Source organism: Pleurodeles waltl, chromosome 6 (assembly GCF_031143425.1).
Source record: "Pleurodeles waltl isolate 20211129_DDA chromosome 6, aPleWal1.hap1.20221129, whole genome shotgun sequence".
Taxonomy (NCBI): Eukaryota; Metazoa; Chordata; class Amphibia; order Caudata; family Salamandridae; genus Pleurodeles; species Pleurodeles waltl.
The window spans coordinates 1,515,103,834-1,515,121,401 of NC_090445.1; the positions used below are offsets into that span (position 1 = coordinate 1,515,103,834).

At 44.2% G+C, this 17,568-nt stretch overlaps 1 protein-coding gene across 1 annotated transcript in view; it reads left to right on the forward strand.

Moving 5' to 3' along the window:
* The window catches only part of LOC138301022 (Golgi integral membrane protein 4-like), a 208,863-nt gene that overhangs the window by 89,120 nt on the left and 102,175 nt on the right, over positions 1-17,568 (forward strand). Inside the window, exon 9 of the mRNA XM_069241045.1 lies at positions 13,059-13,192. Within this exon, the coding sequence (XP_069097146.1) occupies positions 13,059-13,192 (134 nt within the window). The remainder of the gene's footprint in view (positions 1-13,058; positions 13,193-17,568) is intronic.

Sequence of the window (17,568 nt, forward strand, 5' to 3'; positions counted from 1 at the left end):
TTAAGAGTTACAAAACTGATCGCAACATGCTGTTTAGATTGTAGTGTTGCAATTTATTCATCAGGCAGGAGTCTTTGATGGTAAATGGATTTGTGAAGAAGGCAAAGGAGTTTAAATCAAGAGAGATAGGGTCTCTGTTATAAAGATGTGGTGGCAATAGTACTGCAAAAACACTTAAATAAGTAAATGTGGCGCAAGTATTAAGACTTGAGACTGGGATCATTGTGCTCTATTCTGGTGAAGTTAAAGATGGTCTAAGTTGCAGGGTTCTGGACATCTTCAGTGTTGCTGGATAAAGGTGTTGGGAAGATCAGTGCAAAGGACCTGCATCATTCAGGCAATTGAGATTTGCCTGGATAGCATCGATGGAAGGTGCAGATGATGGTAATAATTAATTTTCTGTTACTTTGTGAGCCTGATGGAGTGTTTCAGGGTTTTCAGCTTGCAGAAGACTCATCCTTCTTAATTGGAGAAGCTGAGTTGAAATTACTGTCTAAAGAGACTCCAAGATATCTCACTTTAGAGGCTAGGAAGGTGTCTCACCAAGTGAGTGATGCCAGGGAGATGCAGTAAAAAATGAATGCATTTGTAAAGGCAAAAAAATTCCGATTTAGAGTTGTTGAGGAAAAATCTAATGTTACATTTGTATGCACTGGAATTTTAGTGGCAGCCAAAAAAACAAGCATTTGCAATGCATTGTGTCTTGCAACTGCTTGAGTTAGAGCTTTTGCATTGTAAATGCATGACTGGACTTTTCTTGCCACATAGATTGGTCAACCCTGCCGCATAATTTGGTCCCCTCTGCCACATAATTTCAGTGACCCTGCATATAAATAAAGCACTTCCATTTACCTTCCTTTTAAGAAAGCATTGGCAAATGCATTAAGTTTCGCCTATGTGATTAATAATCTCTTTTTTCTTGTAAGGTGTAGCCTGGTGAATAGTTGTGCAATATAGGTTACTGAAACTCCGTTCTAGTTCATGTCTTGTTTCTTTGAGAAAGGCAATATATCAGACAAATAAAAAAGCACTATTTGACTTCCACACTGTAGTAATCGCATACCACCCCTCTACCCAAACTAACCCACCACCACTCCACACGTTTATGCAGTTAAATAAAGCATAAAACCAGTGTACCCTGCCGAGGTGTGAGACAAGTGAGAGCTTCCCACCGTACAGTACAAACTTAGGTCTGTTTTCTGCACAAAAGGATTAAAAGAAAAAAACCACTCCAAAAGTTCCCCTTTATTATTAGTATATGTCAACTGTGCAGAGCTACATGCTGACTAAGCTGTTTTGCAGTGCTAAAGAGAAAAACATGCATCATTAATGTTGCATTAGTTGTATTTAGATTAAGTTTTGTTTGTTTAAAGGAAGCCCACCCTTTTGATTGTTCCTTTGCTGTTCGGTATAATAATAGTATAATTATTTCACTATCCTACAGTAAATAATATCTTTCAATAAGCCTCCCACCCCCCAAAAAAATGTAAGTGGCGATTTGCCGCAAAAAACCTAGCAGTTTAGGAAAAAAAATGAGTCTCTGTGCAAAGCTTCAAATACGTTTAAATCGGGCTATAGCACCATCTTTGCATGGAAAAAACACACACATATGCTAACACCAATAGCGATCTTAACAATTAGGCTAATGTCCTCTTTTATAAGGCATAGCACCCGCCTTTCTTAACCAAAGTACAAAGTAGGCAACCTTCTTGTGGGACTTCAGTCTCCTTGTTGCATCTTTTTTGTTTTGCAAAAATATAAGGTGAAAGCCTATTACAAAGTGTAGACGTGCTAAACATAGCCTAAAGACTTTTACATACACAATTGCCTTTTAAGCCAACTGCAGAAACATTTAATCCCTGCACAACATCATGACTGAATCCTTTGAAGCTTTGTTTAGAAAACAGACAGCTTTGCTGAATAAGAGAGAGAATTAGCCCTGATGTGAAGATGATCGTTCTTGTAAGCAGCATATGTTTTTTTTTTTTAAACACACCAATATTTGCAGGTAAACGTTCTAAACAGCAAAATACACACAAGGGTGGCCTCACCAGTAGCAAAGTTAGAGGGAGGGGTGGGGGTGGGGATGGAGAGACCAAAATATCACCACCTCCATGGGCCACACCACCGCAGTTGGGATGGCTAGCTAAAGCTGAGTCTGCCGGCCGTTTGTGACAAAAATCAACCTTCTTCTGGACTGCAAACTCCGTTCAAATGAGAAATAGTCTGTAAAGTTTCTGATAATGTAGTTAGTGCACAGCGCCTAAACACTTCCAGCAGTAACATGTCTTCTGTGATCAGATAAGGATAAAAAAACAAACATAAAACAGAATAATATCCATAGAAGTAGCATAGCTTAAGCATCTTTCTTCAAAAATGTTTGATGACCTGTAAAAGTGACTTTTTTGGCTATTGTTGCAAACGGTATGGTTTAGACGGGGTTGCACCCTTGCCCACATTGTTGACACAGACTCTTACCTAGGCATACAACTCCATCTCCTTTGTACGCTGGGTTGCAGGCACATACTCAGTTGCCAGGGGTAGTTCTCTTACAATCTGCGTAGTCTGAGCAGCCTCCGTTATTATCTTCACCCACATCTATCTGGACAAAAGCGATATCAGTGCTGTTCTGAGCAGAGCGATGGGAGGGGAATCTGTGATTTTATCCCTGCCTTTCATACTCACTGGTAAATGGAGCCCGACGCAAACTGACTGATGGAAGCTATCTTGGTGTAGGGAGAAGGACAAATAGAGAAGGGAAAGAGCAGGAGTAAAGCGCAAGGAGGAGGGGGGGACTGGTGAGTGTAAAGGGAGGGGTGCGAGCCATTAGTTTTATATAGGCAAACTCGATCCGAACGTATTTGAGCATTTTAAATGCGAGTACCAGTTACAATTCACAAGCAGGACACATGCTAGAAACATAAAAAAACATAAATGAAAGGCAACGCAGTGCAGAAAGCCGGAAGGCCGTGCCTGTCTTCATACGGCTTTAATTGTCTGACTTGTTCAAACTTGGAGAGATTTTTTCAGGGAAGCTTGTGTATTCCTCTCTAGAACCAACACGTGAGGGCAAAAGTGTTTTCGTACAGGCAAAGCCGAAGGCGCATAGTGGCCACCAGAGGCCTGGGATAGGAAGCAGGGCACGAAGCAAGAGACAAGATTACTTGCTTAACTGTTGTAATTGTAACAGAAAACTTAAGAAGCTGTGCATCTTATGAGCGACACTAAAAATAACGGAGGTAGAGTTAAAGGGGAAGTGAGGACAAGGATTGTTAAAGGGGCAGGCACCAGTCATTCAGAGGAGTCAGACAACGAGCAAGAAACAAAGACAAACTGCAAATCGGGAGGGGCTTGGAACGGGGTAAAATCCTCTCACTTCAGAGAAAGAATTTTAACATGCATCTGCCATTTGATCTCGTCTTTGAAGGCACAGCAAAAGTGAGGAGATAACAAGAATTACAGTTTTGTTTACATAAACAGAAATCAGAGCACCTGCAAACAGTAACAGGAGCAAGGAAGAAATCAAGCGCTGCTGTCAAATGCTTTTAGAGAAAAGGAAATGTAGTCCCTAAACACATCCTACAGTGACACAAGTGGAAGGGTACACGTACTGAGGAACTGTTTCGTGGATTGAAAAGGAGGGACAAATAGGAAACATTTACCACTAGCAAGCAAGGATTTTTAAAGACACTGAAACAAGCCAATTAAAAGCAGTATGCCCACAAAGAAGTATATTCTAAAGTATATACAAGAGGGTTTGAAAGCTCGACCTAACGAAAGTGAGGTTTCCCGAGATGGGACCTGGCTGAAAATAATGTTTCTTGCTTTCTTGTTGTAAAATGACATTTTTGGAATGGAGCTTGTACTTGCTAATTTGGTCTCCTGCGGACTTGCAGCAGATATTGAACACAGCAAGGGAAAATGATGAGCCCATCAAAATCAGATGCCCTCTGGAAAAGAAGAAGCCCTAGTTGTTGAAGACAGAATAGTCGTACACAACAAAACAAACAAATTCTAGACCTGGTTCGAGCTGTAGCAGTGCATATGAGCCTCTCAAGTGAGGCCTTCTGATCCGCAGCGTCAAAGCCTGCTAATCAGTCTAATAGAACAAGTGATGAGAATCTCTATTTTTACAGTTTCATCTGCTTGTTATCCACAAAAATGGTGTCATTTGTTGTTATTGTTTGGCTGGATAGAACCTTGATTGATAATCTTCATGGATGTCAGGTTTCTAAAGAGCGCTACAGCTGGATGCATTTCTGACAAGAGCATGAGAGTGTATTCTACCATGCCTGCATTATTCAGTGCACATTGACATCCCCACTGCTCCCTATATGACAACACTTTTGTTGGTGATAGAAATGTTCTGCCTTGACCTCTGTCTGCCTGGATCTTTCATAGAACTAGCTCCAGACTAACAGGCACCATACTCATGTCATCTCCAATCAAAAGAGCTCTGACCCCATAGTGGTAGCTCCAGAATCCATTCACTGACTTCAGATCCAAGTGATCTGTTTGCCCACAAGTCCTCCCTGTGTCTTGCATTCAACTATCTTACAAAAGTATACTTTGGGCACCGTTTGTATCTTGATTACTTTCACATGTTTTTGCGAGTTTCCTTTGCATACTTTTGTTTATGTCTTTGCAGAAATACTTTATACGGATGAGTTTGCTGAGGAAGTTGCTTCTCAACTTTTAAAGACAAGCCAAAGCTGTTGATGGCGAGAGAGCTCTATTTAGGGTGCTGTAGTACCTTCAAAGTTTACATTTTCTTTTTTCCCTCTATTGGAGGAATAAGGATGTTGGGTTTTGTGAGACAGATTTTATCATTTCCTTTTAAGTTACCAACTTTCATGTTTGAGGATTTCAAGTTCAGACGAGAACCAGGAGGTGTTACTTTTTTTTTTAATCTGCTTGAACGAGGAGACAGAGTCAAGCATTGTGGCGTGGTGAGGTGGACATGCTAATGTTTCGATAAGATGTTATTTGATGCACTACAGATGACAAAAAAGCGAGTTGAGGCTGCATTGAAAGGGTTGTTAGTAAGATCTTGTAAGGGGATGTATGAAGAGGGTTGATGATGGGTTTAGAAAAGTTCTCCTTTTGACATGGTAACCCCAACTCTTTTGCCACCGGTACTGAGGTTTTTTGACTAAATGGGGACTGGGTTCCTGCTAACCAGGTCCCCAGTGTCAGTGCTCTTTCCCTAAAACAAGGTAAAATGTCTAATTGTGTTCAGTGGGCACTCCCTTTAGTACCTCTGTGAGTCCCTAGTAACTAGTACCCGGGGACCTAGGGCCTGGGTATTAATGAGGGTCCCTAAAGGCTGCAGCCTCTATTGTGCCACTTTAAGGGACCCCCTACAAATTGAACACAGCCTGCCATTGCAGACTGGGTGTCATGGTGCGAGCCATGAGTGAAAACACAACATCGTGCACTGATTTTGTGCCATGACCCAAATCACTGCATCTGATATATGTAAGACACCCCCTTGCAATCGTCATTACAAGGTAACTTTTGATTTTTTTTTGTATCACACATCTTGTGTTAATAAATTCATATTGATGGATTCAGGAGGGGGAAGAGGTGAAAACTCACCTTTTCCCCCGCTTTATTCAACCCCTATTTTTGACTGGACAACACCTGCCGTCACTGCTGCCACCGACCCACGGAAAGCCCCACCCCCTTTCACCAGGCTCGAAGGTTGGGACACCGCATTGCCAGGGTACGTTGGATGGGCACTGCACGGGTGTTCAGGACCACAGCAGGCATATAGATGTCACCATTTTTTTTAAGTCACTGTGATGTTCATATGTAGGGTACATGTGTCATATAAGGCTGGGGACACACAGGCACAACACACAAATCACACACATACACAACAGTCATTGTGGTGTTATCATTCATTGCCAATTAAATGCTTGCACCACAGTGAAGGTACACTAGCAGTGTGTTCATGTGTGTGCATTGAAAGGGGACCTGTATGGATAGGCTTCTGCTATCTGTTGTGTATGTGAGTCAATACGTGTGTGTGTATGGATTGCCTGGTTGAGGTGGAGGGAGCTGGAGTTGTGGAGTGGATGATGTGGTTGTGTGTGTATGTGTGGCACTTGAATGTGAGACAGATGTTATATTGTGTTGCCATGTGACACAACCATGTGAGTATTGTGTGGTGGACGTTGTGATGTATGTACTTGTGCTTAAGTGTGAGTATGTTTGTGTAGCTGAGTGTAGTTGTGTTGGTTGTTGTGTGTGGGTTCAATATCAGTGGTGTGTGTGTATGTTGTGTTATGGATGTATTGCAGTGTGTGTTTTCGGCATGTACAGGTTGTGTTGTGTTTGAGTTGTAATGGATGATGGTGTGTATCTGGTGTGTTGTGTAGTGCAGGGGGGCACCTATAGCTAAAGGAGAGTGAGTGCATGTGTGTATATGTCTCTTTCCTCTATTCCATAGCCCCGGCCACTGTTTGAGGTCCATTGGGTCCCACCGCCATCGCCCTCCTTCAGCAGTCTGCCAGCAGTCCTCGGCTTGCTGAGCTCCAAAATCTAAATATGGTCGGTGGAACACCCTTGACTTAACAGACTTCTCGAGTCCGCTGTCGACGCAGCTTGGCGGTAACACCACCAAGATCTAAATCAGGCCCTTATTGTGCTGCCTAACTGGTATTGACCATCCTACCCCCACAGACAGGTGTCTGACCCCACTGGAGCTGAGAGCCTGCGCTGTCAGAGGCCAGAAACAATGCCTGCTCCGTCGGAAGGTGTTCTCACCAAGAGCTAGTGACTCTGCATATCAAGGCTAGAGACTTCAAAGTCCCTGCCGCCTTTGATATGTGATACTGGTTTTCCACAGACCTGGGAGATGCCACCTCCTGCCCTGAGGCCTGTTTGGTACCAGGACTTGCAGGAAATTAGCTATGCAAGGAGGCGTGTTGCACTCCCAGGCCAGTCACACCCCTAAGGAGGGCAGCCTGATGTGCTCCATGGATGAAGGGCTTCACCGTCTTCTTTTTGGTGAAACGAGGAATTCTGGGACAGGGTTATGTCCACTCCAAACAGGAAGTATGTCATATGGGGGTGTGGTCACACCAGACGTAAGTAGCTCATTGGGTACTACCCTACGGTCCCCTAAGCACCCTTAAATTGAGTATTTGGGTGGCCCCCTGACACCAGGAACTTAGATTTGTCTGACTGAAGAAGGAGAACAAAGAAGAGCCGACCAACACAAGACTTGAGGACCAGCCTGGACTTTTGGAACCAAACCTTGCCTACCTGCTGCTGTCCTGACCGTCGCCCAGACCCAACTCATCCTGCAGATGCGCATCTTCCAAAAACCTTAGAGGGCTGCAAAGCACTATGCCAACTAGCCACCATGGCCCTGCAGGCACCGACTGTGACATCTGGTCTACCGATCTGCTGATCACAGGGCCCACCGACACAGCAGTCACCCAGGAGGAGGTCACTGTGCTCCAGGAGGACAGACCAGTCTCCCCACCAAGTTTGGAGATGCCAAGCCCACCAGGAGTCCCCCTGCACCAATACCCGGGGTACCAGAATAGTTGCAATCATCAAGACTTGTTTGTATCTGGACAAGACACATCTGCTGCAAAAGGACGACCTGCCCACGAGGGACGATGGAATCGACGAGGCTGCTCACAAGAATGGTCTGACTGTTTGTTTTCCACCACCTCTGCAGGTCTAGTAGAGCACCATGAGTGCCTTTTGATGCACAAGACCGGCTGACCAAAACCCTCTGCACCCAAGTGCCCCGGGACCACCACTATCAACTGTACCCCCTAGCTCTCTGGACCCTCACAAACTGAGCACCCCAATTGGAGCTCTTGGACTTGTTCCCAGGTCCCCTTCTGCAGCCTGTTTCTAGGTGCCCTCGCCCTTCCACCAACCGTGCAGTGCGCAAGGCACCTGACCCAACCAGCACCTCTGCACCCGGACATCTAGGGCAGGTAAACCTGAACTGCTGGTGTTTCTTGTCCCCCTAGCACCCTACAACCTAAAGGAAACCCCTGAGATCCGATTGCAACTACCCGTATGCAGTACTTTTCTTCTCCATTGAAAAGCATTACCGTGTAAAAGTGCATATGTTTATTACGTAACTCACTGTGGAAAGTAACTTTCTGAAAAGTACTTACCTTATTTTGAAGATTTTTGGTATCCTACAAATAATATAAAAAGTGTATTTTTCTAAATTGATGTTGAGTTTCTTCTTGAGTGTGTCTCATTTATTGACACTTTGTGTTTAACAAAAGCTTACTGCTACCCTCTGATAAGCCTAAACTGCTAGCCCAAACTACCACAGAAGAGAGCATTTAGGGTTATCATTTCAACACCTGTCAGCCAGTAAGAGTCGCCTGTGCTATCTGCATAGTGTACCCCTACATTTCACAATTCAGCAAAGTTGCCTGGAGGGTGTGTACAAGGAAAGGCAGTGGTTGAGGTAGGCAGGTCTGATGTTGTGAAGGACCTTGTACGCATGTGTCAGGAGCTACTATTAAATTTGTGCATAGACAATAGTCTTGAAGGAGACCTTGTTATATACAGAATGTTTTGTTTATGCAAACATACAACTACATAACCCATAATTTAACCCACTGTTAATTACAGATGAACAGATGTGCAATATTTTCAATGGTCTATGTGATAAGTGACCACATGTTGCAGGTGAGTGAGAATACCAAACCATAGATAAAGCCCCCTATTGTGATCACTGAAAATGGCGCCAGAGTAAAGTTTGACCAGCAAATCAATATAATTACAACATATCCGGAGCATAACAACAATCAATGGATGACTAAAACAATTGGCAATCACCTCACTGGTCATCATAGCTCCACAAACAGTCTTTCACTGAAAAGTGCAATATTTTCAATGGTCTATGTGATAAGTGACCACATGTTGCAGGTGAGTGAGAATACCAAACCATAGATAAAGCCCCCTATTGTGATCACTGAAAATGGCGCTAGAGTAAAGTTTGACCAGCAAATCAATATAATTACAACATATCCGGAGCAGAACAACAATCAATGGATGACTAAAACAATTGGCAATCACCTCACTGGTCATCATAGCTCCACAAACAGTCTTTCACTGAAAATTGTTGACAGTGTTTAGACCCAAAAGCATCAATTTAAGGGTGGTCATCAGGACAGATTAGGCTAGAGAGCACACAGCAGATCATATGAGGTGGTAACACATATATACTAATGAAATAAAGGAAACCTTATGATGACACATGAGGAGCTTTGCGAATTGTGATTACTTGTGTTTGTATTCAAAACTGTCTGTATATAACAAGGTCTACTTTGACATTGATGTGTGTGTATGTACCATTTTGATAGTATGTTTGCTATCTATAAATTGGTTGTCTATGCCAATTGTTGATACTTAGCTCTCTCACTCGCTTCAGTTTGTGCATACTCACAAAGCAGCCTGGGGTGTAGCCATGATTTAAGACCTGCTCTGAGGGTAGGAGGATCACTTTAAAAGATATTTGCATAGTCTGTAATCCATTCCTTAGCTGTGCTTTCTCCTTAGTCCCCTTGCGATGACCGGACCATATGGCACCGCTTCTGTGTCCTTGCTCAGCTCTGAGTTCAGTGACTGACTCCAAGGGGGGTCGATGTTCTGCCTCAGTCGTTGGCCATTTAATGACTTGGAACTGACCCTGAGGTTCAACTTATGCACATGGACTAAACATTGTCTTGGGCCCAGTGCTCAAGGAACTTGATTTCTCCCTCTAGGGAGCCAAGGCGAATACGGCCTCGAGATCTTCTTGGGCTTGGCCTTTTGGATTTCCAGAAGGGCTGGACTCTTCCTCTTCCGCACCCAGAATTCAGAAAATATCAGGCATCCCCAGCAACACTTGCCTCTGCATCTTGGGGTGTGCCCAGCTTCTCTCCTCATACCTGAGAGTCTTTTAACAAAGGGGGAGGAGGCAGGATTCTCAGAGAGGTTTGACATGCTCTGGGAGAGGGTAGACCTTGCGGCTAATGGTCTAGGAGCAGCTTGCATTACACCTAGGAAAGTGGTGAAAAGGAAGGCATTCCATAATGTCCTAGGTGCCTTCTCCAGTAAACCTTGGCAAACCTTGGAAAAGATGGCAGCTCAAGGCTGTGATGCCCCAAAGTGTCCTGTGCATTCACTGTTTGTTCTGAAATCCAACTGGTGCAAACAGAAGCCTTCCTTAATGCAGTAGCACTGTTTCATAATAGGTGTACATCACTGCTGTACCCGAAATGCAACTCAGAAAATAAGAAACCTGGTGCATATAAATGTACAGATTTCGGAGCAAAGCTCCTGAAAATCAGAGTCGAAGTAGGAAGAATACAATCTGAGATGGCACCAATGTGCTGGTGCATTGTGGACCAAGGTTGGAGTCACCAAAGGTCTAATGACTCAAACGTCTTCAAAGAAAAATCCACTTGCAAACGTCCAGGCTCAAAAACTAGATGGCAGTAGCATGCAAAGCATGTTAATCTACAGCACTGCACAAATAGTGTAAGGTGCTTGGAGCACATAAGAAAGGATACACTGTGTGATGACACACAGCACGATGAGTCTTGTGGAGTGACCTACAGTGTGAGGGGCTTGGTGCATTGTGGTCCCAAGGGTGGGGGTCACCACTGGTCTTGTGACTCAAACATTTTTGAAGAAAAACAAGTTGCAAACGTCCAGCTCAACACTAGATTGAAGGAGTGTGCAAGGCATGTGAATCTACAGCATTGAACTAGCCCACTACACCACAGAGAGTGCTGTGCTTGGGGCACATAAGGAAAGACACAATATCTGAGAAGTCTAAGGCACACAAGTGCAGATATGATCATGGAGTATAAGGAGCCTAGAGCAAATGGATCTGGATTGTGAGGAGACGAGGGCAGAGAAGGACACAGTACGTGAGGAGCCTAGGGCACACAAGAATAGTTATAGTCATACAGTATGAGGAGCCTAGAGCTACCAGAATCTGAGTGGGAGGAGCCTAGGGCAGAGAAGGACACACAATGTAAGGAGCTTCAGGCATACAGCGAAATAGATTGTGTGGTGCCTGGGACAAACAACCACATACTCTGCAAGGACGGACATACAGGACAAGTAGCCTGGGTCACACAGGGGCATACGTACGAGGAGACTGAGGCATATAGTAACAGCCTGAGGCACGGGACCAGTCTATGCGGAGCTTCTGGCATAATACAGGCAGTGTGTCCAGACACTGCCGCCTTTCATGGGTTCTAAGACGGGGGGGATGTGGAACAGGGCTCATCATGCGGGACCACTTACCTCGAATAGCATAGCTGTCAAGTGTCGTCCCAGGTCACGTGTGACAGCTTGAAGTGTTGATGCTTTTACAACCTGCACTTTGCATTCTTTGGCTTCCTTGTGTCTCTTTTAACATAGAAACCATAGCTGGAGTATCTCTGCTGTTTCATCGTGTGTGCGCATTATAACGTGTGAGCCTATGTTTACAACTAATTTCTTGAAGGAAACATGTCTTACCTACAGCAGACCACGTCACTGTTTTTAGGTTCAGCATTCTGTAAAAAAACAAAACAAAAAAAAACTTATATTAGTTGTCGAAAGCACGTTTTGTATTCTAGCATTTACTTCAGTTTCTGTGGTTGCGGAAAACGAGAACCATCTATTTTATGATGATATATGCTCATTGCGGCCACGGCGTTTATTTTTAGCTACCCACGAAGACGGGCGCCGCCCTTTTCTGCTAACCTCAAACGTTTCCACGTGTCTCCTCATCCTACTCTTAACCCCCCCCCCCCTTCTGTCTTTCCTTTCTGTTGTCTCTGAAACGTCACACAGAACCTTGCACTTACTGAGTAACTGCGAGGTGTTTTATTTTACACCGATTTGATTATTTTCTCCATTTTATACTTTTACAAAAAAATTACACCTGATCACGGTTAGGCCTTTCTGAACGTAATATTAGTTTTAAGATTTGTTTTGTATTGGAGCTTTTTTATCTGCTCCTCTCATGCCTCTGCCTTCACAGCATGTCTATCAACAGCAGATTGTAGTTAAAAAAAAAAAATTAAAAAAAACTTACCCTTACCTCAACGTTTCCGAAATAAATAAACCCCGTGGTGGTGGTCGACATGGTCAGGAGAAAATAAATATTAATTCGGATAAACACTGCAGCCCCCAGGGAAGGGATATCACCACGGAGAGGGTGCCGATAGTAGAGGAGGACTTGTCTCGGGATGAGCACACTTTTCATTACGTCTCTTTTGTAAAGTGACGTGACCCCGTCTTTCACCTGAGCACTGATTTCGGTCTCCAGTCCCTTGTTCGAGGTCTCTATGATCTGGAATGGTCGTGTGTAGATCAGGGATGTTCCTCGTAGGTCAGATTTTCAGGATAACTAAAACATTCCCACAGCAAAAGAGCGAACTGATTCGTGGTCTGCTGCTGGAATTCCCACAGCCGGTAGAGCAGGTACGACCTTTCAGCTACCAAGGTCAATAACATGAGCACTGGTGGGTAAATAATACATTATTCAAAGCTGTCTGACGTTGGCAGCAACAGCAGCATAAATGTTATGTTACTGTCAAAATCATTACCTCTCCAAGTTTGTAGTTTACTTTTGTTTTGGATTGTTGCTAAAGGTCTATGTTGTTATGTGGTATCAAAATGACTTTAAAAGAACAGGCTTCTGTCTTAATCGCAAAAGAAATAGGAAGAAAGATGTACGGAATTCAAGACCCGTTCATGAACGGCAGGTACCTCTGAAAGGCTGGCAGGATTGGATCGGACCTAGTCACACTTCAGACGTAGTTAGCCTGTTATTGACTGGGCAAATACTGCCGTCGGAAATATACTGGCACCTGTTACCAGCACTCCGCCAACCAGCGTCGAACCCCCCATTGTGCTACAAAAACAAATAAGTTAAGGGAGTTACACAAACGAGGACATGTGCTAGACAAGACTCGATAAACGTAGTCATTTTTCAGAAGTGTGCGCGGCGAGTGATGCGCGAGCACTGTAGGCGCGAGACATATGACGTATGTTTATTGTTTGTGGCCCTGTCCATGCAGGATCAGACGCTCGCGGAGGGCACACCTGGGTCTAGAAGGAAGGCTCGCGAGTCTCTGCCAGTGGCGGCACCACAGGAGAGGCCAGCGCAGAAGATGGAGCAGGCCCTCGGGCCCCTCGGTGTTCAAGTGCAAAGGTGCGTAATTGGAAGCTTGTGTTACCGTCAGAGATGGGTTGGCGATGGCTCTTTAGAGCCCGTTCTCCAGTGGAGTTATGCGAATATGTGGCATGTAAATCATGTGAAAGTAGACTACGTCTCATAATTATTAAAACGTGTATAAATTCAACACGCGAAAGAATGCCACCATTGTAGATGAGATTGTCACCAGACTGAGAGATATTTATTGAAAACACACATCATATTTTTTTTTCTGTTGTTGCCAAAACAAAACGGAAACAACACAGTATTCATCCCACGTCTCCGGGCAAAGAATTATCAGGTATTTGTAATCGACATCTCTTGGGCCCAGGATTCCCTTCCACTCCATTTCAGATGACATCCTAAAAACAACATCATGCAACAGAGCATACATCTCTCTTCATCTAATGACCCACGTTCCTTAAGCCATGGGGTCAAGTATGATATCTAGGGCCGGCTTTAGTGCTGGTGGTGCCCGGTGTGACAATCTTTTTTTGATGCCCCTCCTTCCATGACCACCTTCGATTCTCTTACTCCCACCCGGCAAAAGTGCCCCTCATCTTTCCATAGCCCCTCTCTTACATACATTTTGTTTTAAGGCGCAGGCAATGGCTGGTTTTACTAATCCACGCCGCTATTCACATAAAATACAGGTCTGTTCTTTGCAGCAGGCATATTAACCCTCTACGCTACTTTATAGCGAGTCAAAACCACCACTAGTCAAAACTCCATCTCTCCCCAGGAGGAACTGTAATCACAGGAGTTATCTTGACATTTGTATTCATGCCTGAAAGCTGGGACCCCAAGGAACTCTGAAGCAGGTGCTTTTAAATCATAAGTTATTGGTCAACATAGTGCCCCCTCCTGAGATCAGTGTCCCCCCACCCCCCTTTCCAGGTCAGAGCCTAATGTAGCCACACCAGTTGCACTGCCCTAAAGCCGGCCCTGATGATATCCTATAATCGGCCCATCCTCTCCTTATCTTCACCTGTTTCTTTGGGCAACCCATTGCCTCATACACTGGCCTTTCAAGTCCCATGCAGTGGTCAAGTCGCTTTTTGCCATCTTTTTACTAAGGGGTTCCTGATCCGCTCACTACCAAACTAATCCTCTTCTAGCAACTAATAAAGCAATCCAAATGAATGCCATTTTATTTATATTGCTATCCATATCTACATCAGTATGCAGGAGAACCATCTTGGGGTTTAGGGAAGTCACCAACCCATTACACTCTCAACAGTGGAGAAAACCCGCTCCCAAAAAATAGCCAGTACTCCGCAGCCCCATACTGTATGTATCAAGTCTCCATCATGTACCAAGCAGCGGAGGAACGGTGGGGACTTCATAATCTCACTTGACTGTAAGCATTGGTGTCAGAAATTGGTGCGGTGTTGAGAGTTTTATAGGATAAGTCGTAAATGTGAGGCCATAAGGGCCTCATGCGGTGAACTTCCATCCAGTCATAGTCAGTTAATGAGCCCACGTTTCTCTCCAAGGACGCATGGAGACCTGTCAAGGGGTCCGGTGTGTTATGTTATCCAATATTTATAAAGCTCCTATCCACCCAATGGTATCACAGTGCTAATCTGAGAGAGATGAAGATACTAGAGTGCAAGGCCATCAGCAGAGGTGCAACTCAAATGCCTTCTTAACGATCCAGGTGTTTAAATCAGTTCTGAACTTTTTCAAGTCAGTAAGAGATCAGATGTACAGTGAGAGAGTGCTCCATGCGGTCAGGGCTAGCAACGAGAAGCTGCAGCTTCTGATTCTTGATTTGAGGAGTCTCAACACCACCTGGAGATTAGCTGTAGAAGTGTGGAGTTCCCTCTTCGGAGCATATCTGACTACTTGACTGGTCAAGAAATCCGGAGCCAACCCATGCAAAGCTTTAAATACTAAGCAGCAAATTTTAAACTGAATATGTTCCTTCACTGGTAGCCAATGGGGCTGTTTCAAAAAAGGTAAGGTCTGGGAACTGCAATGGGCCTTGAATACCTGCCTCGCTACTGCATTCTGAAGCAGTTGTAATCTTGCAATATCCCAATTTGGGAGGCCAAGGTAAATTATATTTGTGTAATCATCAGTGTTGTTTAGAATTGGGCGATCTTAGGAGCATTGAGTTCATCCAGCAATATTTTGCACTCCAAAGGGCTACCATTCGGAAGCTCCTCCAATGTAAAGCAGAAGGGTGTGATGTAACTGCAGATACTTGAAAAATTGGCTACACCACTACAATTAAATTTGTACTCGATCTGCAGTTCTATGATTTCATGGTTGACTCTGTCAGTACGTTCCAGAGTATCTAAGTAGTGTCCAAATTTTAAACTGAATATGTTCCTTCACTGGTAGCCAATGGGGCTGTTTCAGAAAAGGTAAGGTCTGGGATCTGCAATGGGCCTTGAATACCTGCCTCGCTACTGCATTCTGAAGCAGTTGTAATCTTGCAATATCCCAATTTGGGAGGCCAAGGTAAATTATATTTGTGTAATCATCAGTGTTGTTTAGAATTGGGCGATCTTAGGAGCATTGAGTTCATCCAGCAATATTTTGCACTCCAAAGGGCTACCATTCGGAAGCTCCTCCAATGTAAAGCAGAAGGGTGTGATGTAACTGCAGATACTTGAAAAATTGGCTACACCACTACAATTAAATTTGTACTCGATCTGCAGTTCTATGATTTCATGGTTGACTCTGTCAGTACGTTCCAGAGTATCTAAGTAGTGTCCAACTGATAAAATCCTGCCAGACAAGACACCTGTGGGAGCCAAGAACCCACCCACATGGCGTCTGTTTTGTTTAACTACCGCTACATCCCAAAGACCTAGGGCCAGATGTAGCAAAGGGTTTTTCCCATTCTGTGTCAATGGGAAAATGTGTTCGTACATATGGACCCTAATCATTTCATGCCAGATCCTCAAAACTACTTCAGTGGCCCACAGTAGGGGGTGTTGGATGTCCACTTCTTGGATGTGAAGACAGGATTCCCATCGGGGACATACCACCATTAATTCAAGATCACTGAGTGAGCAGCTTTGTAGTAGAAGACATTGTCAGTAGTGGCTGTGCCTCCATTATAGGTGCATTTGCAGCATTTTACCAGCTCAGTCATGTACACCCCATCTTGCCACACGAAACCCCCTAAGAAAGGAATTCATTTTCACAAAAAGTCTGTGGGTTCTGGAATGGAAAGTTTTGCAGCTGGTAGAGTAGAATTGGTAGGACCACCTTCTAAAGATCGCAATGCAGCCTAGAAGGGAGAGCCTTGAAATTTGGGGCAGAATATTCATCATCCAGGCTCTCTGGGGAGGTCCTGTGTTAATTATACACCCAGATACTTCAACCTGTATCAGGCCACCTGGCTACCCTGTGCCAAAGCCAAGACCAAGGGCAGGACCTTTAACCTTTAAAAACAATAAAGTGGGTTTGAATGTATTCACCTGAAGGCCTGTACATTGCCAAAAATATGGAAGGTTTGCAGTAGTCTGGGTCTCGACAGCTCCAGCCCACTGAGAAACAACAGTAACATCATCTGCATATATCAACACCCTTATCCTCAATCTCTGATGTCCACCCAAAACCCTTCACCTGAGTGTCCACCCTAGCCATTCTGCCAGAGCCTTAATCACAATAGTTAATAGCAAGGGAGAGAGTGGTATCCTTCTCTGGTCACCTGCTGCAGTCGGAATACCAAAGAAGTAACCCCTCCGACACTATCCTCTGCTGTCAAATCTGTATACTATAGCCATACATATTGACGGAATTGGGGTCCAAAGTTAAATCTTTCCAACAATAGGAATAAATAATTCCATCCCATAGAATGAAAGGATTTTTCAAAGTCTGTGAGAAACATTGCTGTTGGACCTTGTAGTCTATCTGCTAAACTGAGTGCAAAAGTGAGTGCATTGTGCCTCATTGCTCGTCCGGGCAAAACACCTGAAGGATCAGTATGTGCAAGCTCACCTTAGACAGGCAGTTGGATATTAATTAGGTTTCGTCATTGAGCTAGGTGATAGGGTGGTAGAACTCACAACATTCACGAGGGTGCCCCAACTTATGTAGGACTACAATCTCTGCTATACTGGATCCGGGGAATCATCCTCCTATTTACCGCTTCAGTGAGCATCATCAACATCGAGCAGGCGAGCCAAGAAATTGCCACTTTAAAGAATTTGTCTGGGAAACACTGGATCCAGGGATTTTATGTGATTGCAACTATTGAAAAGTAATTTCCAGCTGCTTCTCGTTAATCTACACCTCCATTAGTTCTTCTGTCCTGAATGGAAATCTCCAATGGGGAGATCTCTAATAAACCCCTCTAGCCCCATTGCCTTTAGTCACAGGTCAGGGACTATAATTTTGCATAGAAGGATGTA